The sequence below is a fragment of the Pipistrellus kuhlii genome, unplaced genomic scaffold (assembly GCF_014108245.1).
Source record: "Pipistrellus kuhlii isolate mPipKuh1 unplaced genomic scaffold, mPipKuh1.p scaffold_m20_p_5, whole genome shotgun sequence".
Taxonomy (NCBI): Eukaryota; Metazoa; Chordata; class Mammalia; order Chiroptera; family Vespertilionidae; genus Pipistrellus; species Pipistrellus kuhlii.
The window spans coordinates 16,032,411-16,055,974 of record NW_023425551.1 but is presented as its reverse complement, the minus strand read 5'-3'; the positions used below and the strand labels follow the sequence as shown (position 1 = coordinate 16,055,974).

Sequence of the window (23,564 nt, the reverse complement as noted above, 5' to 3'; positions counted from 1 at the left end):
TGACAGATGAGTAATCAGAGCCTTTTCCTCAATGTCTCAAAGCTACTAAAATAATAGACCTAGGATTCAAAACTAGCTTTGTCCAACTCTAAGATTCATGCTCTTAAGAATAGTAATAGCACACACTTACATAATAAAGCACTTACTATTATATATGCCAGGCACTGTTTTAAGTGCTTTAAGATCTAGTAATTCATTTATGTAAATCAGCTCCCATTGAACATAGTTAAGGTTTTGTAAATGCCCAGTATCATTATTAGAAAAAGGAAGTAATATTTAAGATGTAATATTCTACTCATAAAGTACTATTTTGAGCACAGAGTTCCCTGGCTAGTTTTGCTCAATGTTTAGAGAGTCAGTCCGAAGACCAAAGGAACATGGGATCAATTCCTGGTCAAGGGAGTGTGCCTCAGTTGTAGGTTCCATCCCAGGCCCAGTCCCAGTTGGAGCCAACTTAGAGGGCAAAGCCCTCCCAGAACAATTACAACCAAAGGCTATGGTTGTAAGCTTGACCTATAGTTCTACATAGCTGAGGGATGTGGTCTGGGGGAGATGCATGCAGCCAGTGCTGCCAAAACAAAGCTTGATGGAGTTCAGAGAATGGCAACAACAGGAAAGAAGCAGATTTGAAACTGGCAAGAACACTGTAAATAGCTTGCCCTTGTTTTGCTTTGTGTGATCTCACTATAAAATAAAGATCCTGCTTACAAGTAGGGTCATTGTTTCCTCATCCAGGCACAGTGATCCACCTGGCCCCAACTGTATTCTCTTGCCTGTTTTCTTTAATCCTTCGCTGCCCACCCTCAAATTCAACACTGGCCGTGCTGGACACAGTTCACATACTGATCTGATTCAATGGTCATATATAATAACTGAGCCCTGGCACAAAATACCAGGCACTGAGGATGTATAGATCTCCCTACTCTGAGTGTTGTACTTCATCAATGTGCAGCTTCGTGGAAAAATCAGATAGGTAATCAGATGGTATGTTGGGCACATTTTTTTCAATGACTCAGGTGTCAGGAAGGAAAAAGGGAGAAATGTGAGGGTCTATCTTGCCTCATCATAATCTCCACAAAAAATACCCATCAAGTAACTTATTTTTGATAATCCTATTTCAGCTTTGTTTTCAGAAGGGATGAAAGCTGCCTGTTCACTTACCACACATTAAGTTATAGACTTCAATATTTTCAAAGGAATCAACTTCAAGGCCGTGCTTGAATCCAGGTCCATAGCCAATAAAGAGGGCCTAGATTGACCAGGAAAGTAGCAGTTTATGAATTCCAGTTATGTATAGAGTTGGTCAAATGTAAAGTACAGCATAGGGAGTATAGTCAATAATATTATAATAACTATGTAGGGTGCCAGATGGGTATTAGACTTACTGAATACTCACTTAGTAAGTTACATAAATGTCTAACAGCTATGCTGTGACACCTGAAACTAATTATAATATTGAATGTCAACTGTAAATGAAAAACATTAATTAAAAAATGTTTGAAGTGAATTTATATATTTACATTATATATATATATATATATATATATATATATATATATATATATAAAGTGATTATGTTAGGAGGAAAAATACTATGCCCAAAGGACTTGATGGAAATTTTTTTAACCCCTGTTGCACAGATAACCTAAGGACATCTACAATAGAATAGTTTTCTTATCTTTACTGTAATTCCTGACTTGACATTCAGAACAATATTACAATGGAATCTAATTTCATCTATGAAATGGAATGTAAACCTCACCCTGCCAATCTCACACAGTGTCGCAGGGATCAAATTAGATAATTATTGGTTTGTTTGTTTTTTAAATTTTAAGTGCAAAATAAATTTAAGGTATTATTTTCATTTAGATCATAAGTATGATGTCTTCTCAAATATTAACAAATTGTCTCTCATTTGCTGTGAAGCAATATTGTTAGTGGAGCATAATATATACAAAATAATTATTGGAAATTTAGTAGGAGATATATGTCACATGTTCATGAAATATAAATTTTAACAAAAATATATTACTTTAATACCAAAGAAAAACAGCTATGTGAAAGTATATTTCAGTATTTCTCATTCAAGACATATAATGTCAGTGTTTTTAAGTCTAAAACTTTATATACCAGTTTTTCTTCAAATATAACTATTATTTTAAAAATATATAGTAGGTATACTCACTTGCATATTTGAAAATAGGTTGTCAGAGCCATGAAATCCACCTCCACAATATTTCCTTTCTGAAGGATTCCTAATTTTTACAAAATATGAATTAACAATGTAAAGCCAATTCATAAAGCAAAATTGATAATCATGGCATTATTTTCATTAATAAAGAATAAGTAACTTTTTTTAAACAAACCAAGAAAAGGTAAATAAAATCACTTGACTTTGAAAGCATTAAAAGCCACCTTTATCTTTTATTTTGTAGATAAATCAACTATAAGCTATATGATATAAAGGGAAAAAAAAACACTATAATTGAAACAGAACTGGTTTTGAACCCTGATTGTTATAATAATTATCTGTGACTCTGGAAATTTACTTATCTACTCTTGGTTTCAATTTTGCCATGTTAGGTTGTTTATAACAATTAAATGGTTTAACCTAAAAAAAATGCTTGAAACAATAGATGTTCACTGAATATTATTTCTCCCATGAGGGTAAGACCATCTTGTCTTTCATATTTCCAAACACTACAAGTGCAGGTCTCCCATAAAGTAGAGACAGTGCAATTCTGTTGACTAACTTCCTCATCCCTAGCTTTCTGGCAATGACCAAAAAGAGTTAATGATCAAGTTTTGAGATGTTAACCATATTAATGATCCAAATAACTTGCTGAACATACCAATAAACTGAGGTTTATTGATAGATGAATAGAACAAGAATGAAAAAATAACTGTATAATGATGAAGCTAATAAGTCATTATAAGGTAAAGAGCTTTTGCCAATTATCTGCTGAACTTTGAAGGCATTATTAGGCATAACTGTAATGTGCAAAAGAGATACAATGGCAAGTGGCAACACAAATCTGGAGCATAAGAAATAATCAGCCGAAACCAGTTTGGCTCTAAGAGCATCGGCCTGTGGACTGAAACGTCCCGGGTTCAATTCTGGTCAAGGGCATGTACTTTGGTTGAGGGCACATCCTCAGAAGTGGAAGAGGCAGCTAATCGATGATTCTCTCTCATCAATGTTTCTAACTCTCTATCCCTCTTCCTTCCTCTCTGTAAAAAATCAATAAAATATTTTTTTTAAAAAAAGAAAAGAAAAAAGAAATAATCACTGCGGAGTAAATGGACAGAGCAGTGATTCTTAGCAGTAGGTGATCCTCCCTTGCTCGGGGACATATGGCAATGTGTGGTGACAATCTGGGTTGTTACAACTATAGTACTTTTTCATCTAGTAAGAAGAAGTCAGGAATGCTTTCAAACACCCTACGATACACAAGATAGCTCCCCACAATATTATCTAAAATGTCAAGAGGCCAAGGTTGAGAAACCCTAAAATAGACTCTAGAGAATCGTATTTGTGCAGTTTTCATTTTGAATTACTAATAGATCAGGCTAAGTTTATCTAGGCAGCTATCAAACTTACAATGCAAGTTGCCACTGAGGATCCAAATAGAATGTCAAGGGCTCAATCCTGTCACTTTTGGCAAAATGCAACCGCTTGGGTAAGAACTGTTTTAGGTAAGGTCTGAAGTGCTGGTTTGGCTCCCGGCACTAAAATCATAGAAGGCAAAGAAAAAACATTATTTGCAGATTTTCTTAAATGTAAACTTCTTTTAACAGTGCTTTCTAACTCCATATGAATTTTTCCCTCACAAATATTTTACCAGCATGCCCAATAAGTCACATATGGAAAAACAAATTAGTTCTTACTATTTGTATAATGTACAAATTAAATATTCCTAGCTATTAAATATTCTTATTTTTACATGAAAACATAATCACTGCTTAGATGTCCCAGGATACTTAGACTGTGTCACAAGATTATATTTGAGTTACTACTGATGATCCTATTTTCAAACATTCATATAACTACAATTGTAAGAGTTTTCTTAAAAAGTGAAATTTTTGTCCTTACTGGTTTGGCTCAGTGGCTAGAGTGTCAGTCTGCAGACTGAAGGGTCCTGGGTTCAATTCTGGTCAAGGACACATGTCCAGGTTTCAGGCTGGATCCCCAGTAGGGGACATGCCAGAGGCAGCCAATCAATCAATAATTCTCTCTCATCATTGATGTTTCTATCTTTTTCTCCCTCTCCTTACCTCTCTGGAATCAATAAAATTATTTTTAAAAGGAATTTCTTAAAAAGTGAAAATTTTCTATCAAGTAAAATAAAATAGTCTAGATAATTCAGCACCAGGACAAAAACTTTCTTAAAAATAGGCATTAAAAAAGACTGGTAGAAAATATATTGTGGTGCTAATACAGTGTTAATGGTGGTACAGCTGTAAGTTTTTTTCCTTCTACTGTTTTCAATTATGCTTTTCTTATACTGTCACATTAATTTAACAATGTCAATAAACAAATTCTTAAAACTTGCAAACCTAAATTATTGGGACATATCCTTGAAAATCTTTAAAATCTACAATGCATTTAAATGTTTGCCCAGTTACTCAAAAATTCTAACACTATAGTCACAACAAATATTGAACGTTTTCTAAATATATATTATATGAAACTAACAGTAATTAGATAATAGAACAATAAAGATACTCACAGAAAGATTTCTGACAATGCCTTCATAATTAACTGAAGGGGGACAAAGATAAAAAATTAATTATTGATAGTATGCTACAATTAGAAATAAAAATAATACAAATATATAAATTGTCAGATTTAAGGCCTATGTTTCTAACAGCTCATTTAAATCATTATATATTAGCCACTGGCAGAAATAAGATAGATGTTAGGAATCCCCAGCCAAGCCAATGAAATTATGTCACAATGTTAAATGAAAAGGCAAGTTATAGAACATCCACCTAACCATCCATCTACCCATCCAATAGTCTCCATCTGACCATCTATCCAACTGCCTGTGCATCTGTCTACCCACCCATTAATCCATTCATCTATCCATTCATGCAAATACTCATGCTTCCATCTACTACAGCTAGTATGATTTCACTGAATAAAAATAAAAATGAATGTGTTTTATATAGCCACAGAAAATATCTGAGGAGGCACATCCCAAACTTAACAGTGTTCAGTTCAGTTCAGTAACTGAACTGAAAGTAGGGGAGCTTAGGGTGGGAAACTGTTACTTTTTGCTTAATATACTTTGTTAGTCACTTAGTCACTGATAATTCCAGAATTTCAAAATAAGAGGGATAGAGAGAAGCTCAGAGAAAAGAATAAATAGAATAGCTTTGAAATTGTGTTGGCATAGCAAGCCCACAGTTACCTATACCTAGTGCACCTTGTGTTATAAATCAATTCCAGTCTAGCTTTCTAATTAAACTTCACATGATTTTGACAAAATTATCCATTTAAAAGAATATGTAATACATACAAAAAAACTATACATCTATCTATCTATCTATCATCAATCTAAGTAGATTGATGATAGATAGATAGATAGATAGATAGATAGATAGATAGATAGATTAGATAGATAGATAGATAGATAGAGGTATAGTTTTTGCTTTAATTTGGAAAACTTGAGGGCATAACTGAGCTAAGAGTGTGACAAAAGATTAGCCATCCCATCCTAAACATTTCTGGGACTGCCGTTCCTCTAACAGTTTTATAAGAGGTTTTATAGCTATTGTATGTTACTCTTATACACTTAAAAATACTAATTAGGAGCCCTGGCCAGGTAGCTCAGTTGGTTAGGGTGTCATCCTGATACACCAAGGTTGCAGTTTGATCCCTGGTCAGTACACATACAAGAAACAACCAATGAATGCATAAGTAAGAGGAACCACAACTTGATGTTTCTCCCTCTCTCTCTTTCTCTCCCTCCCCCTCCCCACCTCAAATCAATAAATAAAAAAAATACTAATTAAAATGTGTTATGCATATAGAGTCGATGTTTTGGGTCACTGTTATAGTATATTACATTAACCATTTTCCTGCAGCAAAATCTATTTTTTCATATAAATATTCAACAGTATTAATTAGCACATATAGCACTGCAGTGCTCAAAGCTAACTCATTTTTTGTGTGTGGTTATTTGATGTTTATCCCATCATTGTATATGTGGTCCCAATTTTGATAACTGTCAGATGACCTTTCTTCTCCTTCCATTTTAGAAGTAATTCTAACAAAAAGATAAACAAAATTGTTCTAAATATCTGAAAGTTACCAAGACAGTAATAAAAAAGAGGGGTATACATAAAAATTCCTTAGGAAAATTGTCCTCTAATCATTTCCTTAAGAATTTCGTCCTCTAACTGAACATAAACTGTGCACCTATGGATGAGGACAATGGGGAGTGGGGAAAGGGCAGAGGGTGGGGTGGGAACCTGGTGGAGGAGAGCAATGGTGGCGGGGGGGGGGCGGGGGGGGGAAGGAACATTTGTAATAATATTATATGAACAATAAAAAATTATTTAAAAAAAAGAATTTCGTCCTCTAATTTTAGAAAAAATTGATAGCCTTACTATTGTGAATTTTCCTATGTATAGCAATAATATTTTACAACTTGTAAGACAAAGAGAAAAGAAGGGTATAACAGAGGTGCAAACAATTGTGAAATAGGCTTGACTTGCAAAAGAATAAACATTTAAAAAGATTTCTTGGTAGTCTGAGTAGTCGAGAGAGAAGGTAAAATTTCTTCTCTGTTTACAAAATACACTCAGTGCTTTTTAGAATGGTTTTTAAAAAAATCATTTCTGAGGACAGAAACTAGTTGCTTATAGAATTAATCATCTCTGCCAACATTCTTCCTCATAATAGAATATTATTCTATAACCTGAGTAAATGATTTTAATGGAATGTCATTAATTAAAGTTGAATAAATGTAGCTAAACTTTTCTCCTAAGTTATTTTGTACAAGTAATCTTGAGCCTAATACAAGCAAAACACACAATACAACATGAAATTGTACTAAGCTCATTGAATAACATTATTAGCCATAAATACTATGGTAGTCAGACCTATCCCCATATCCAGTCTCCTAAGGGGAAGATTTGCACTGGAGATTATTTAATCATGAAAAGGAAATTAACTTCAATTGATTCTCTTTTATTTGGTGTTAATCCTCACCCTAGGATATTTTCCCATTGATTTTTAGGGAGAGTGGAAGAAAGAGGGAAAGACAGAGTGAAACAATGATGTGAGAGAAACATTAATGGATTGCCTCCTGCACAAGCCCTGACCAGGGTATAGGTTCGGAAGGAGCCTGTAACCAAGGTACATGCCCTTTACCAGAATCGAACCCGGGACTCTTTGGTCTGCAGGCCGACACTATCCACTAAGCCAAAGGACTGATTCTCTTTAGTTTAGACATATCATGATTTAGAGGAATGTATTCTAGATAATAATCATATTCAAGGTCAGCATAGAGCTATACTTACATGAATAGTATTTATCTGGGACATCAGTGGGTCTCAATCGAGCTGCAGGTCCATATACAACTTTAATATTTTTAACATCCCCCAGATATTTATTCAGATATACATATTTCTTACAACTGCCTTGTTCCATGCCTAGATAAAAAATAAAATAAAATAAAATAAAATCCAAAACATCCTGCAACTTGAATGAAAAATTTAACATGTAGAACAAAATGTCTTTTACTTCTTGACTTTGGAGGCAGTGTATATTAACTTTGGCACTATTTTAATTTCACTTTTACTTACTGTGATCTTTATAATACATGTTTTTATATAGCCTTGGGACTATAGGAGTGGTGTGGATACAAGAAAATAGAAAACAAGTTCTTTTTATTGTTTTTTTTTTCTTTGAATAAACATGTGCTCAGTACTCATGTTAAATATCTAATAGGTGAGACACAGAATCCTAACTATAGCTACCATTTTATTTATTAAAAAAAAATTTCCCTTTCCTTTATCCAAAATTAGTTTAATGTTTTTTCTTATGTATGTACTACTAGAGGCCCTGTGCACGTGTCCCTCAGCCCGGACTGTGGGGATCAAGCTGAAACTGCTCTCTGACATCTCCTGAGGGGCCCCAGGTTGTGAGAGGGTGGTTCGTGGGTGACACACCCAAAATCGGGCTTCCTCCTCTCTGGTTCTGGGTGCATCACCCAAGAACCACAGCTGCCAAGTTACGCAGCAGCTCCTGTATTGAGCATCTACTTCCTGGTGGTCAGTGCGCCTCATAGCTACTGGTCCGAGTGTCTGCCCCCTGGTGGTCATTGCACCTCATAGCTACCAATCGCTTAGGCTTTTACATATACATATAAATAATATCTTTATGTCTTAGGAGAGTGAGGAGGAATATCACATTTTTAGGATAAATATGAAAGCCTCATTATTTTTCCCAGATCACCTAGGATATTAACTGGGAGTATAAAATTCTTATTCTTATTCCAGGTCTAGAGTTTCCTTAAGACATGACTTTTTAAGACTGTTTCTAGAAATAATTTTCAGTAATTATTTCTGAAGCAAACAATAATAACAACAAGAAAAAGAAACAATATAAAGAACTTGTTTTCTATTTTCTTGTATCCACACCACTTCTATAGTCCCAAGGCTATATAAAAACATGTATTATAAAGATCACAGTAAGTAAAAGTGAAATTAAAATACTACCAAAATTAATATATACTGCCTCCAAAGTCAAACTTTTTGCTGGGTGAAGGAGGACAATAGGGGCGGGGAAAGGGGGTCAGGGGAAGGGAACATCTGTAATAATTTTAGCAATAAAGACAAAATTTTTAAAAAGTCAAACTTATCATGCTAAAACAAATAGAAAAGGTACGTAATAATCTATTCGAATTAAATAAAAATTGTTAGAGTAGATTTACCAAAATTTAATATAAAAGAATTTTTTTAACTATCCAAATTCCTGGTGTAAGTTTTCCCCAAATCAGGACATGGGTATAAGTATTTTTATTGATAGGCCCTTAAACTTCTGTGAATTCTGTGTTTCATTTGCACTTTATATTTAATATTATGCTTTTCTAAAGACTTTCCACATGAAACTATGTTGTTGTTGTTTTTTAAAGAATTAACTATAACAATAAGAGGAAATAATGAAACAATGATCAATCAATTTGGGGGGGAGTTTGCACCATTTAACTTGAAGGGTAAATGATGCAAATTCAGATTACCATGATCTGAAATGAGGATGAGGTTCAGGCACCGATGCAAACTGAGCTCTTTTAGACCATCCATCAGCATGCCGACCATGTTGTCAACCCTCTGCAATGCTTTGATGATCTAAGAAAGAGAACCAATCTTATATGATATATGCCACACTAATGGCTATTCCTATAGAAAGCTATCTCTGTTGAAAGAGAGGGACGGAGGGAGGGAAAGAAGGAGGGAGGGAGGGAGGGTGGGAGGGAGGGAACGAGGGAGGAAGGGAGGGAGGGAGGGAACTGTGGATACAAATACTATGATGAACTGACTCACATTTAGCCTTAAGACAAGTCAGGTAACACAGAAAGAGCACAAAATAACTGCTGACAAATACCAGTGAAAGAGCCCAAATTCCACACATGCTTAATCCTAAATCTTGGGAATGGTGTTAGCTGAACTGATTCACTCTCCCTCCCTGGGTTCAAATGTTTCCTACGCTCCATGATACAAAATGATATGGCCACCCAGAAACTGAAAGCAGTATTTGCGGTTTTAAAGCACTGCACCAATTGCAAACATAGCCAGGAGTGGGCTCAGTTTCTACCGAGGTCAGGTCAAATAAGATGTTACATTTATTAGAGAGAGGCGAAAACAGCCTTAGTCCATGAGCTGTTTCCCGATGTCTCACTTCCTAGTAATCGCTCAATGAAAGCTCTCTATACTTTGGATAAAATCGCCACTCCTTGGATGCCCCAGCTCCCTTGTAAATATGGTCCAGATTGTCAGAGATATATTTCCTAAGATGGAGAGTTCATAGGAGGATTCTTCTGCTATTTGACACTTTACCCTACATTTTCCTAGAAAAGTGGAGTCTTGCCCATTTACAAAATGTTTAAAGAGCATTAAGTTTTAGGCCAACATATGGGGGGCGGGGGGTGGGTATAGAGTGGATAAGGCTTTGGAATTCGAAATATTGAATTTAATTCATCATCAATTCAATTTAGCACAGTGAACATATAAAAAAAAATACAATTTGCCGAAACGGGTTTGGCTCAATGGATAGAGCGTTGGCCTGGGAACTGAAAGGTCCCAGGTTCGATTCCGGTCAAGGGCATGTACCTTGGTTGCAGGCATATCCCCAGTAGGGGTGTGCAGGAGGCAGCTGATCGATAACTCTCTCTCATTGATGTTTCTAACTCTCTATCTCTCTCCCTTCCTCTCTGTACAAAATCAATAAAATATATATTTTTTTAAAATACAATTTGCCCAACTCCTATTTTGATTAAAGTGCATTCTGTGGTTTAGTAAAATTGCGCATAATACTCACTCTTTCCAGAAAGCATGGAATCTTACAGAATAGTCTAGAAACCAACTTCAAATCAAGGTTCATTCAGCTACCCATTACCAGGTTTAAGGAAGTAACCACTGATAAGAGGTACTTACTTCACTGCTGACTGGTCCATGGGCATGACCTGAAGAATCTGGTTCTTCTAAATACAGAGTGTAAAAGTGTGGTCTAAATCAAACAGTATCAAAATGTAATATTTCATTGTACAACAGAATGAAAAGAATAATTCAACAATCGACAGTGAACAAAAAGTATACAACGCTGGGGTAACATTTCTAAACTTGCTGGGAAATAATTTGCAGGTTGCAAATTCTTCAAAATGTGACTGTAATAGCTCAACAAAGAATTCATTTGGATATCAAACCTCATAGTCAATATCCAAGTTTTCTTGCAGTCTATTTTAAAATATTGTGTAATTTCTATAAGACAAAGGAGTATTTATAATACATACCTTTGATCTTGTGGAAGCTGTAGCCATTTAAGAACACTTAAAATTCTTTCTTCAAATGGTACGGAACTAAAATTAAGAATAAACAAAATGAAACAAATCTGGGACCATTATTTAGGTTTAAAATGTAAATGTTTTTCTTCACAAAATTGCATTGAGAAAGATTAAAACAATCTAATGCATCAATTGTGTCTAAAGCCATGTAAGAGTTCTATTTGGAAACTTAAATTTGTTTAAAAAAAAAATAGAACAAAAATTAACCCATTGTATGCCTTAAGCACTTGTAGATGGCAAGCAGCTGACCTTCCCCACATGCCACTCACGTCTGTAAAAATTAGGACACATATGTAATACCTTAATCAATAAAGAAAAAATAAATAATAAGGTTCCCTAAGTGGAACCCTGACCAACTTTAAAATCATTTTTTCATGAGAATTTTCAGCTGAAACTATTCAAGAACACCGAATTGTGATTAATATATTTATTTTATAATATTCATTGCAAATTGTTTTTTTTAATTAAATTCAAAATATGGTGGCATGTGGGGATGGTTTTTATTTTGGACGCGTGACAGTTAACTGGTTAAGTTTTACACATATGAAAGTTGTCATTGGGCTTAATAATATATTTCCTAAACTCTTCTTGAAAATATTTCTCTTATATCTGAAATAGCAATTGCTACCACGTGAAAAACCCATGGGTCAGTACACTACTAAGTCACCTTATAAAGACTCACTTGTTGATGACTCAGCAAAAGAAGGAAGTAGGCTGATGAACAGATAGTTCCCCGGGCAACATTTCCTCAGCAGAATTCACTACACCTTCCTCCAGGCACAGGATTTTGTTTACAAAACTCCACTAAAGTGTGTGCTTGCCCAACCCCATCACAGTTGCATTCTCTATTAGATTTGGAAAAGCCAAAGAACATATACCACTAATCTTTGAATCCCCCATGCCTGGTATAGTGGATGGTAATAAAATCTCAATTACCATCCACAGAATGAAAATAACCTTCTATTATATAAAAGCCTAACAACCCTTACAGGGAATGACCAGAATGACCTGTTGCTATGACGTGCACTGACCATCAGGAAGCAGACACTCAATGCAGGTGTTGCCCCCTGGTGGTTAGTGCCCTCCCACAGAAGGAGTGCTGCTCAGCCAGAAGCTGGGCTCATGGCTGGCTAGTGTAGCAGTGGTAGCAGGAGCCTCTCCCGCCTCCACAGCAGTGCTAAGAAGCAGCAAGCCAAGTGGTAAGGAGCAAGCAGGGAGGCAGTTAGGAGCAAGCAGGGGGGTTATGTAAAGAGTGACCAGACAGTGGGTTAGAAGTGAGCAGGTGGGTGGTTAGGAGTGAGGGGTCCCAGATTGCCAGAAGGCACAGACCAGACTGAGGGACCCTCTGCCCCTGCACGGATTTCGTGGTAAATAATAAGGTGGGAAGAGGCACTGCACTATGCTCAAGTAAACCACAGAGAACTAACAATGACATAAGATCACCAAAGAAGCCCCACTGGTGTGGCTCAGTGGTTGAGCATTGACCTATGAACCAGGAGGTCACAGTTTGATTGGTTCAATTTTGGTCAGGGCATATGCCTGGAACCCAGTAGGGGATGTGCAGGAGGCAGTCAATCAATGATTCTCTCTCATAATTGATGTTTCTATCTCTTTCTCCTTTCCCTTCCTCTGAAATCAATATTTATTTATTTACTTATTTACTTATTTACTTATTTATTTATTTATTTATTTGTTTATTTATTTATGTATTTTAAAAGCTATTCTATGTTATGGTCCTAGAAAAAGTACATCTACACATACCCATTATATATTTTATAGATGTCTGGGAAAATTCCATTAATTTCCACATCTGAGCCTGGCCAAAAATATGTGGCGGTCTTCAGACCTTGATATTTCGCTGTGAGCCAAATCTGGAAAAGATCACAAAGGAAAGTTAGGAGATTATGTAAATATTGATTTCTTAGGAAAACATGTGTTCATGCAACACCAATCATTCTTCTCAAGTGCTAGGATGCTTACAAGATTAATAAGATCTACAGTTAGATTTAAAAATAATAATGTAATATGACTCTGAACAGCAGCAAAAATAAATCAAATAGAGACTAAATTAACCTAAAGAATATGGGCATAACTCAGTTGGCAAATCCTGCAACTTTTAGAGCCATGTCCCTACTTCCCAGGTTCCCCTTGAAAAAAAAGAAAAATTCAGCCGAAACCGGTTTAGCTCAGTGGTAGAGCATCGGTCTGCGGACTAGGGGGTCCCAGGTTCGATTCTGGTCAAGGGCATGTATGTTGGTTGCGGGCACATCCCCGGTGGGGGGTGTGCAGGAGGCGGCTGGTCGATGTTTCTCTCTCATAGACGGTTCTGGCTCTCTGTCCCTCTCTCCTCTTCTCTGTAAAAAAATCAATAAAATATATTTTAAAAAAGAAAGAAAAGAAAAGAAAAATTCACAAATATGCATGTCCAATTTATCAACACCTTAACTTATATAACTGATATTTACTAAGCATTTATTATTGCCAATTATAGTTCTAAATAGTAATCCAATAAGTATCCTAGATTATTAATTTAAATAACCCTCAAAAAACCCTATGAGCTACTTAACAGTATTATCTACAGTATAGATATGAGAAACTAAGGCACAGAAAAAATAATTTGCCCAAAGTCACAGAACTTTAATATCAGAGCTAAAATTTACATTTTATAACCTGTAAATTATACATCATGTTCTTTTTCCAAGAGGATTTCTAAGACTATCCAAATAGACCCTTTAGAAATACTGTAACAATTTTTAAAAATAGAAAGGATACATCTAAATTACAGTCAGAAAGAATCTTCTAAGTTTTCATATGCAAAAGAAGTCAAAGTTTACCTCCTTCAGAAATAATTAGCTTGGTGTAGATAAAAATATTACTTCCCATCCAACTACTCCCATATGCTACTAATACAAGAAGATAGGGTCAAGCAGAAAGAAAAATGGCTCAGAATAACCCGAGCCCAATTCTGAAATAAATTACTACTCTCACTACACGATGACACAAACTGCATTTAGGATTGTTAGCATTCATCTACAAAAGGATGGCCATCGACACAGTAAATGAAGCAGGTTATTAAGAGTGCCAGGGAATCTGGCATTTTACTCTGATTGTAAGAGATGAGAACAGTAAAAGAAACTGCTCTGGTCGCTAAAACAAACAACTTACTGGTTCTCCTTTGTACCACTCAGGATTAAACTTCTCTTTACTTTTCAGTGCAAAGGAAGCATTCATTTTTGGATCGTACATTTTATTGTCAATTATGCCATGGGATTCTGGATAAAGACCCTAAAAAACATAAAATGCAGGTTTTATGTGAACAATGAGTATTTTCATGTTACAGTCACTGGACAATTTCATCAAAGAAAAAGAGGTTACTGAAGTTATAAGAAATTTAACACAGTTTGAGGGGAAAAACAAAACAATGAGTATTATCCAAACACAACCACCCACTCAAAATGCTATGCAGCATTTGTGTTTTTCATTTTGTAAAAGGAGGTAATAAGTTAGTAATGCTAGGGATGAAGGGCTATACAAATAACAGCCTCCCAAATTGTGAAAGAAGGACTATCTTTTTGCATTGCTGAGGAAGGCATTTCTGCAGAACAAACTTTTTTGGGGTTGGGATCCATACAAGCTAAAGTATAAATTTTCTAGCTTCCAGGCTAAATGAATTCTACTTTTCATTTTCCTGGATTCAAATTAAATCTGGAAACTTGGACTGAAACAAAACAGGGCTGTAATCCTATCCAGAATGAGGCAGAGTGATTTGCTCAAACTCATCCATCAAGATGATTGATGGGCCATGGACACAGACAGCAGAGTTGCGGAGGCCAGTGGACGGATGGCGGGGGGCTGGGTGGAGGTGGGCAAAGTGTGTGTGGGAATGATAGAGGACATCTGTAATAGTGTCAACAATTTTTTTTTTAAAGGATGATTAGAAAGATAAGTTGCAAACATACCAGTGTGAGATAGTTTGGGGGCTTAAATAAAGTAAGCTACAAAACTAATCAGAAAAACAAACAAACAAACAAACAACAAACAAAAAAACAGGACCTAAGAATCAGAGATCTTAAAAGCATTTATTGAGGTCTTTGGCCACCTATTTTCACATGAGAAAATTAAGACTCGGAAGGTAAAGTGACCTTCCCAAGGTCAGGGCTAGTTAGTAGCAGAGCAAAGACCAACCAGAATCTAGGTTTTTTGGGTTAATTATACATTAGAAAAGAAGTTATTTTTTTTCTGATCTAATATCTAATAAATCTCTAAAAAAAAAAAAATGCTACATTTACATCTCATGTCTGAGAATACATAAAAGTTGAAATGCAGAACTTACCGTGACAATGCTATAGTGATTGGGGAAAGTTTTTGATGGATATACTGGTCTCATGTTTCTAGCATATGTTCCACAATTTTCTACAAATAAAAAAAATTAAAGATTGTTATTAAATAGAACTGACAATCTGTTTACCTTATTGATAGCTGTGGTACCACAGAAGTCTATAAATCGTACAAAAATATTAACCCATGAGGAGTTTATAATCATATACAAATTCAGGGGGAGTTATAAAACAGAATTATTAACTCAAATTCAATGTTAAAAGAGAGTTAATTTTTCTCCTAGTCAAAATATTAAACAAAATAATTAAGCCAATAAAGTAATTATCCTGTGTTAATCAATAACATTACGCTCCAGATGGACCATTTATAATAATGATGCTTGCTAGATCTTTGTGACTATTTAGTGGTCACATACCTAAATTGCAAGAGGTAATACAAAAAACAAACAAACAACAACAACAAAAAAACCAAGATAATAGCAACAACAAAAAAATTGAACTAGTAGCTTAATCTGTGTAAAATTAAAACTAGGATGAAACAGTAGCTGGGGTGACAGTAACCCAACCCATAGATTCTGAACTAGCTCACATTGGACAAATTCAATGCTGCTAAAAAAAAAAAAAAAAAAAAAAATAAAAATAAAAAAAAAGGCATATTCTGTTTCTAAGTCAGAGAAAGCGCAGAAGTCAATTGTTCCTAAATCAGCTCCTACAGCATCTGCTACTGAGGAAGGAACATATAACTAATGATTCTAACATTTTAATACCTCATTGCCGCAAAAGGTTCCTTGGATTGGCATGTGTCTTTCTCACTGCTTTCCAAACACTTCATAATGACAGACCACATTCTCCAGTTATCTCAAGTTAGACAGGCTTATTGTGTATCGGTAGCTTTTAAACTTCACATATTGGTACCTACAGCTCCTTAATTCTGAACTCAAGATGCCATCAAGACAAACCTTCCTCTCACTGGTTACAAAGGGCCAGATGCAAGCGTGAAGCCCCATGGTCCTGGCTGGTGAAGACAGGGCTTTCCTTGCCTATGCTGGCTCATCACTAAGGAATTTTTATGTCAAATGATATTTCTAAAAACTATTTTCTTCCAGTGAGAAATAAAAAACAAATTTTAAAAGTATTTACAAGGTAGCTTAAAGTAATTGCAATATTAAACACTAGTTCCTTATCATCAAGTTCAACCACTCCATACCAGAGAAGTAGAGTAAAACAGTCAAGTTCAAACTGCCAGTACTTTTCCAAAACAAAAAAAGACTGTGCCCTTCGACTATCTCATTGAAATCGTGGTATTCCAATAGTAAACTCTGAAGTTACTCACTTAGTCTGCTAATAACAGGAAGAAGTCCACCCCAGGTGTGTAAATATTCTGCCCTGAAACCATCCAACGAAAATAAGAGGGTAGGAGGTGTTTCAAACCTGGGCAAGAGGGAAAAAGAACATGTTTAAAGAAAGAAGACACACATCTAATGAAGATTTTCCACTGAGGTCGGTGTGTAATCTATTATAAGTTAACCAGCAAACTCAGGAGCAACCTCATGAAGGATATTTTATAAGCATTTATATTCATATACATGTTTTTACATTTTATTATATACCTATCTTTTATCAAACAGTACTTATTAAGCACTCATACCATTGAGTCACCATCTTCTATTCTATGAGCTAACCAAATGCTACTAAAATGCAATATTTTCCCAATATGCATCAGAATAAATGTTAACACAAACTATTTTCTAAATTATGTTTTTGTTTCCATTATTTTTTTTCCTGAAAAACCACTTTCTGATATTGTCAATACTTAAATCTAATAGGTAGCACCTAATATTACATAAATTATATACAAGTTTTTAGCTTTAATATATTTAAAATATATTAATATTTAACAGAGAAGTTTAAGAGGTATTTGCTGCATTTAAATATATAAACAACAAAGAAATTATCTAAAGCTAGAAATGAACAATGACAACACCCACACAGTCTGTGGTGTGGAAATCTAAACAGGGAAGCAAAGAAGGAAACACACACACACACACACACACACACACACACACACAATAATATACTCAGGAAAAGAGAAAAACTATGGAAACAACTGTTACATGACTTCACCAAAACAGGCATGGTTCAGAAATTTTGCAGCTTCTAATGCTATTTAGTAGATGGCAGGCGAGTTATATATCATTGGATAACCATGAAAAAATTTTTCCACTGAAAATGTACTCAGTAATTTAAACTTTTTTTTAATATATATTTTATTGATTTTTTACAGAGAGGAAGGGAGAGAGATAGAGAGCTAGAAACGTCAATGAGAGAGAAACATTGACCAGCTGTCTCTTGCACACCTCTGACCAGGGATGTGCCCACAACCAATGTACATGCTCTTGACCGGAATCGAACCCAGAACCTTTCAGTCTGCAGACCGACGCTCTACCCCTGAGCCAAACCGGTTTTGGTGTAATTTAAACTTTAAAAGCTAATGTTTACCTCACCTTGCTTTTTTCAATTCTATCTCCTCCCCAGCTTACTCTCATATACAAACACAAATAGAAAAAGGAAGAGATGTGTATGTAATTTATATAACTTATAGTAACTAGTGTTAATACCACACTCTGTTGAGTAACTTTGCAGAATCAGCTGCATATAAACTCAATGGTCTGTATCTTCATGAAGTTATTTATACTCAATCAACAGCAAACATAAAAACAGTTTATTGAACCACCAGGTAAATATACTGGTAAATAAATTTCCAGTATAATAAAATGTGTTTTAAATTATAATCTTCTCATAAAGAAAGAAGATAAATTTTTCCACTAAAAACAAACAAACAAAGAAAAAAAAAAACCCTCAACATTATAATTGAAAAATAATTATCAATGTTTAGAAGAAGAGGAAAAATTCAAAATTCACTAAGTCGAAAATTTCCTGTATATCTTGGACTTAAAAGGCAGCTTAAGGTATATGAGAAGGGTCCTTTTAAAAAAAAAAGTTTCTAAGCCCGGAGCAGTGGCTGCCAGGCTGGGAGTAGCCAGGCCCGGAGCAGCCAGGTCATGTGTGGCCAGGCCCAGAGTAGCAGCTGCCAGGCTGGGAATGGCCAGGCCCGGAGCGGCCAGGCCCGGAGCAGCAGCAGCCAAGTCCAGAGCAACTAGGTCGGGAGCAGCAGTGACCAGACCCGGAGCAGCTGGTTGTGGAACGAACCAGAGCAACAGAGGCCAGGCCCGGAGCAGCCAGGCCCGGAACAGCTCGCTCCTCGCCTGCTCCTGCCCCAAGGCTGCCTCTCAGACATGGCTGGAAACTTTCGCGGGAACTTGAGGGTCTGCTGAATCAAGTGATGAAGGCTTAGATCTGGATGTGTTGAGTTAGTATAGGGCTGGGGTGTTGATCTGTGAGTGCCTTGGGTGGGGCCTGGATGAGGCTGGTTGACCTATTTGGAAATGTCTTTTGTGTGAAGTGTATCATTGGGCATGTGGAGGTATTATTGATATGAGAAAATGCTAAGTAACTGATTTACTATCTGAAAAGAGAAAGGGAGGGAGGAAGGGGAGGGAGGAAGAGACTGAACATAAAATGTGCACCTATGGATGAGGACAATGGGGGATGGGGAAGGGGTGGAGGGTGGGGTGGGAATCTGGTGGAGGGGGGAAGAAATGAGGAACCTTTGTAATAATATGAACAATAAAGATTGATTTAAAAAAAAAGTTTCTTTTTTTGAAACTTTTTGGTTTGAGTTTAGCCTTTTCTATTGTTGTTACTATTGTTTTTGAACAACAAAAATATATTCTCCCATCCCAAAGGAAAAAAAAATACATATTTTATAAAGCAAAAATATTATATACATAAAAAATAAACTAAAATACAGGCATAATATTTTTAATAGTTTAGAAAAATCATCATTTCAAAGAAGTAAAAATATATTTCATGAAATGAATAACTCAAGCCCAGCTGGTGTGGCTCAGTGGTTGAGCATCGACCTACAAACCAGGAGGTCATGGTTTGATTCCAGGTCAGGACACATGCCCGAGTTGTGGGATTAATCCCTAGTGTGGTGCATGCAGAAGATAGCTGATGAATGATTATCTCTCATCATTGATGTTTCTATCTCTCTCTCCCTCTCTCTTACTTTTTGAAATCAATAAAAATATATTAAAAAAAAGAAATGAATAACTCAAATTATATGGGGTAGATCTCAAGTGGAGCAAAGCTAAATGTATCTAACATCTTTTATAAAATTTCCATTCCCTGAATTCCACAAAACCTTTTTCTGATGGCCTAGTATATATAAAATACTCTAAGTGCCAAATACTCTAAGGACAAAACACATATGAATTGTAAAAACTATGTAACATCCTCGCACAGACATGCTGCTTATTCCCCAAACTTATAAATGAACCAAATGCAAAAATATAAAAAAGAAGCTGTAAAGTAATTTGCTACAAGTGCAACTCTCAAAACTCCATATAAAAGTAAAGGCACCCTTCCTTCTAAGAAGGAAGATACAAATATTTACGCCCAACACTCATGAATACTATTGTAAATACTACATGACTTCTTTTTTCCCCACTACATACCAGAGTGAGGTTCACACCACTTTATACCATCTCTATTCCCCCAGTGCCAATGATGAGGCCTGAAATTCATGATTAATGAACCAATGGATAATAATTATTTTATCTTTCCAATTTAAAAAGAAAAAAATTGTATCTCAGAATATCATCTTACCCTGCTGGACACTGTGGCTCATTAATGCTCTCACACATTTCTTCTACCCAACTTTTCTCACCTAAAATATTTTAAAGAAATAAAACAAGATGAACACACTTAATAGCAATAACAATATGATGCTTGTGAGACACATTAAGACAGATTCTAAAAACAAAATGTGTTAACATTTAAATAGGTAACATGGGGCATAGTTCTAGGAAAACATAATGAAAAGAGGGAGATAATCTGTCTCAAAATAAAAATGTTTCCAAAGAGTTAGTTGATATCACAAAGAAAAAAAAATGAATGTATCATCACAGGACTAAAATATAATATTACATTTGTGAGATCTTGAAGGCATCTTTTTTATTTTTAAATTGTTCATATTTTCAGCCAAAATTTATAATCTTCCTTCTGTCCCATCCAACAAATCTTCTGGTATTAAAACTATGATGTCAGTACCTCTCAAGCAGAGCTAGATAGTGCCAGGGAATTTCAAGGAATCCTGTAACATCTAGATAAAACATCCTAATAACATGAATTTACATATTAACCTATAATCTTTTGCAATAATTTCACATCCACTCTCTTAATGCATGACAGAATTTTTTTTTTTAAATACAAAAGTGTGAGATGCTGTCTATTTGCTAAGGACTCATAATCTAACTAAGAAGAGAAAGTAAACACATGAGACAACAATAACTGACAAAAGAGAATATGCAACTGAGTTTGAAATGAGTAACACAAGCAATATACGAGAGAGTAGGTCAGAAATGAAATAGACAGGATGGAAACTCCTTTTCCTGTGTTTTAACATAAGCTTCCTTTTAATGATGTAAAATACAACCTATTGAAGTCTAAGAACCTAATGTTTTTTAAAAAAGAAAACATAATCTTAATAATATGCTTTAGGAAGTTGAGTTTTCAATATTTTCCCACTGTACCTTTCACAAAATGAACAGATTATCCTAAATGCCTAAGTCATTTCCAGTAGGAAGTTAGGCAATGTGTAGTCATGTTTTCTCCCCCAGACATAATGTTACATTTGATGCAATGCTATATTCTTGCTGCAGTTTTCCTTTTTTTATTTTTTATATTTATTTGAGAAAGAGATCATTGCCCTTCCTGAGACTCTGTGACCTGGCTCTGTGCTGTGGATTTTCAGACAACCTATACTTTTAGGAAATTAGGAGACAGAATCCTGTAGAAAAATTAGTCTCATGTTCATATGAAATGAGCCTCCTGATTCCTAAGTGAGGTAGAGGCCATCATAAAGGACAAATTTACTTTTACGCGGTGAGGAATATAGAACATAGTCCCTAAAATTCATGAGCAAACCAGCTCTCTCACCTCTATCTCAGAATGTTGCGGCCAGGCTCGTATTTACAGAGCTATGAAAAGCTATAGTGGGCCCAACAGTAAACCGATCATTTAAGCTCCTCCTATTATTCATGTCATAAATTCAGCATCTAAGTTGCTGCTATTTTCTTAATTGAATTTATTGGGGTGGCATGGAAGTCATTATCCTCCTGTTTTTACAAAGGGAACCTGGGACACAGGAGTCAGCCGGAATGATCTTTCCACAATTCGGCATTAAACATAAAGCTAATGTCAAAACAACAGGAGGGGGTGGTAGCTGGTGAATGAATGAATGACTATAGACAAAACATGGCTCGCCCTCTGCAGATAATAATTATTAATCTGGGAGTGGGTACAATGTTCACAATACACTTTCTTTTTACTCATGTATATGTTTGAAATTTTCCTTAATAAAATGTTTTTAAAGTATTTTTTCAGCTAGTCTGGTTGGCCAATAAACATGACTCCTAATGTGAAAAGATAAGACGTGCAAAACCTAACTAAGACCTAGGAAGGCGTGAGGCAGTTGAGACAGACGGCTGAGTGTGTGGAAAGCTGACCTCGACACACAGGGCTGTAGTTGATGCAGCAGTCACCATGCTCCTTGCAGTCATCTGAGCAGGAGCACAGGCTTCGGGACAGCCTTTTCTCGCCACACCTGAACTTGCTGCAAGTCCATATGTGCTCTGGGAATAAATATCAACAGCAATTTCAGGATCCGAACTGAACACAGAGCTATTGTCTTCTGGAGCAGGACCCGTAAGAGACAACAAACCGGTCCATAACTTTCAGTCACTGCCATCATCATATCAATCAGAACAAACAGGGAATATGCAGCTGCAGTTGGTATTAGTTCACTAAAACCCCAGGATCTCATGTGGACAAGCAGTTCTTATGATGGAATTCACAGGAAGGTCTTGGCTTTTCCCACCAGCCATTTGCAGGTTCTCAAACTTGAATCCAGATCTGGCTCACTCCCACTTAAATATTAGTCCGTGTCAGATGTAGAGAAGTCAACATCAAACTGAGAAAATTTTCCATGTCCTGAAGGTTTTATTTTAAAGTTTACCTGGACATTCAAGAGCTCTTGCTTTAATAAAATAGGCACATACGTTCCTTTGAACTTAGTTTAAATGCAAATTAGGTTGTACATTAAAAATAGGCACACTGTTGCTAGCCATATAGTGTTTAAAGGCCCAAATATGTGGAATTGTTTTCTCTAAGGAAATATAAAAGTTTAAAAAATCTCAAATGAGTTAGGTAATCACATAGTACCCAAAAGATGCAGAACCATCCTGTGGTGTTGCTAATGCCTATGACATGTTTACCAGCACATGTTTACCTGGTTCTATACAGGTCTCCTGGTAATCGAGACAGCAGTTTCCAAGTTCAACGCAAGCAACATCACAGCGACAGTTCCCAAAGGTTCTTTCAAAACAGCGACCTTTGCAACTCTTAACTGAAAATATTGAATAAAGAGTCAGATGTTTCTAATCATTAGAGAATTGCAAAGCAAGCACCAATTGATACACTTAAGTGCATCTACTTTGTACAATTCAAATACTATAGAATACACAGATGGAATAATAAAATTACCTAAGAATCTTTCACCAAGACACACGGAAACTGATACAAATATTATAGAAGGTAACCTGTGTACAGAGTTTATGATCTTCTCTCTTGTCATAGAGAAAAGAGAAGTTTTTTTTTTTTCTTTTTGCTTATTACAACCCTACTGTGTTTGATAAGGCTTAAATACTTTCTGGAATGGTAGAGAAAAGTCAGAATAGGGGCTTGTTCTGAAGGTTGGCTTGAACAGCCATGAAGTTCTCTCACATTTCAAAATGTGAGAAAAGATGTTTAAAGTTATTATCTATGAATCTTTCAGAGAAAGAATACCTGATGTACCTTACTCTCTGTCTTAGCAAAATAATGACTCCTACAATGAACTGTGATTCGGTTTTATGAATTATAGTGATCTTACCAATGCTGGATAATTATTACACTCGACACATACACACCACACACACACATACACACACACACACACACATTAACTTACAAATATCCCAAATGCCTTGAA

At 35.7% G+C, this 23,564-nt stretch overlaps 1 protein-coding gene across 1 annotated transcript in view; it reads right to left on the bottom strand.

The window, feature by feature from the left end:
* The window catches only part of ENPP1 (ectonucleotide pyrophosphatase/phosphodiesterase 1), a 61,290-nt gene that overhangs the window by 14,134 nt on the left and 23,592 nt on the right, over positions 1-23,564 (bottom strand). The window contains exons 3-17 of the mRNA XM_036414273.2: positions 22,824-22,940; positions 22,042-22,167; positions 20,141-20,201; positions 16,743-16,840; positions 15,406-15,485; positions 14,238-14,357; positions 12,834-12,943; positions 11,022-11,087; positions 10,666-10,738; positions 9,252-9,360; positions 7,531-7,662; positions 4,731-4,762; positions 3,602-3,729; positions 2,186-2,255; positions 1,162-1,249 (exon numbers count right to left, since the gene is read on the bottom strand). Coding sequence (XP_036270166.1) covers positions 1,162-1,249; positions 2,186-2,255; positions 3,602-3,729; positions 4,731-4,762; positions 7,531-7,662; positions 9,252-9,360; positions 10,666-10,738; positions 11,022-11,087; positions 12,834-12,943; positions 14,238-14,357; positions 15,406-15,485; positions 16,743-16,840; positions 20,141-20,201; positions 22,042-22,167; positions 22,824-22,940 — 1,410 coding nt within the window. The remainder of the gene's footprint in view (positions 1-1,161; positions 1,250-2,185; positions 2,256-3,601; positions 3,730-4,730; positions 4,763-7,530; positions 7,663-9,251; positions 9,361-10,665; positions 10,739-11,021; positions 11,088-12,833; positions 12,944-14,237; positions 14,358-15,405; positions 15,486-16,742; positions 16,841-20,140; positions 20,202-22,041; positions 22,168-22,823; positions 22,941-23,564) is intronic.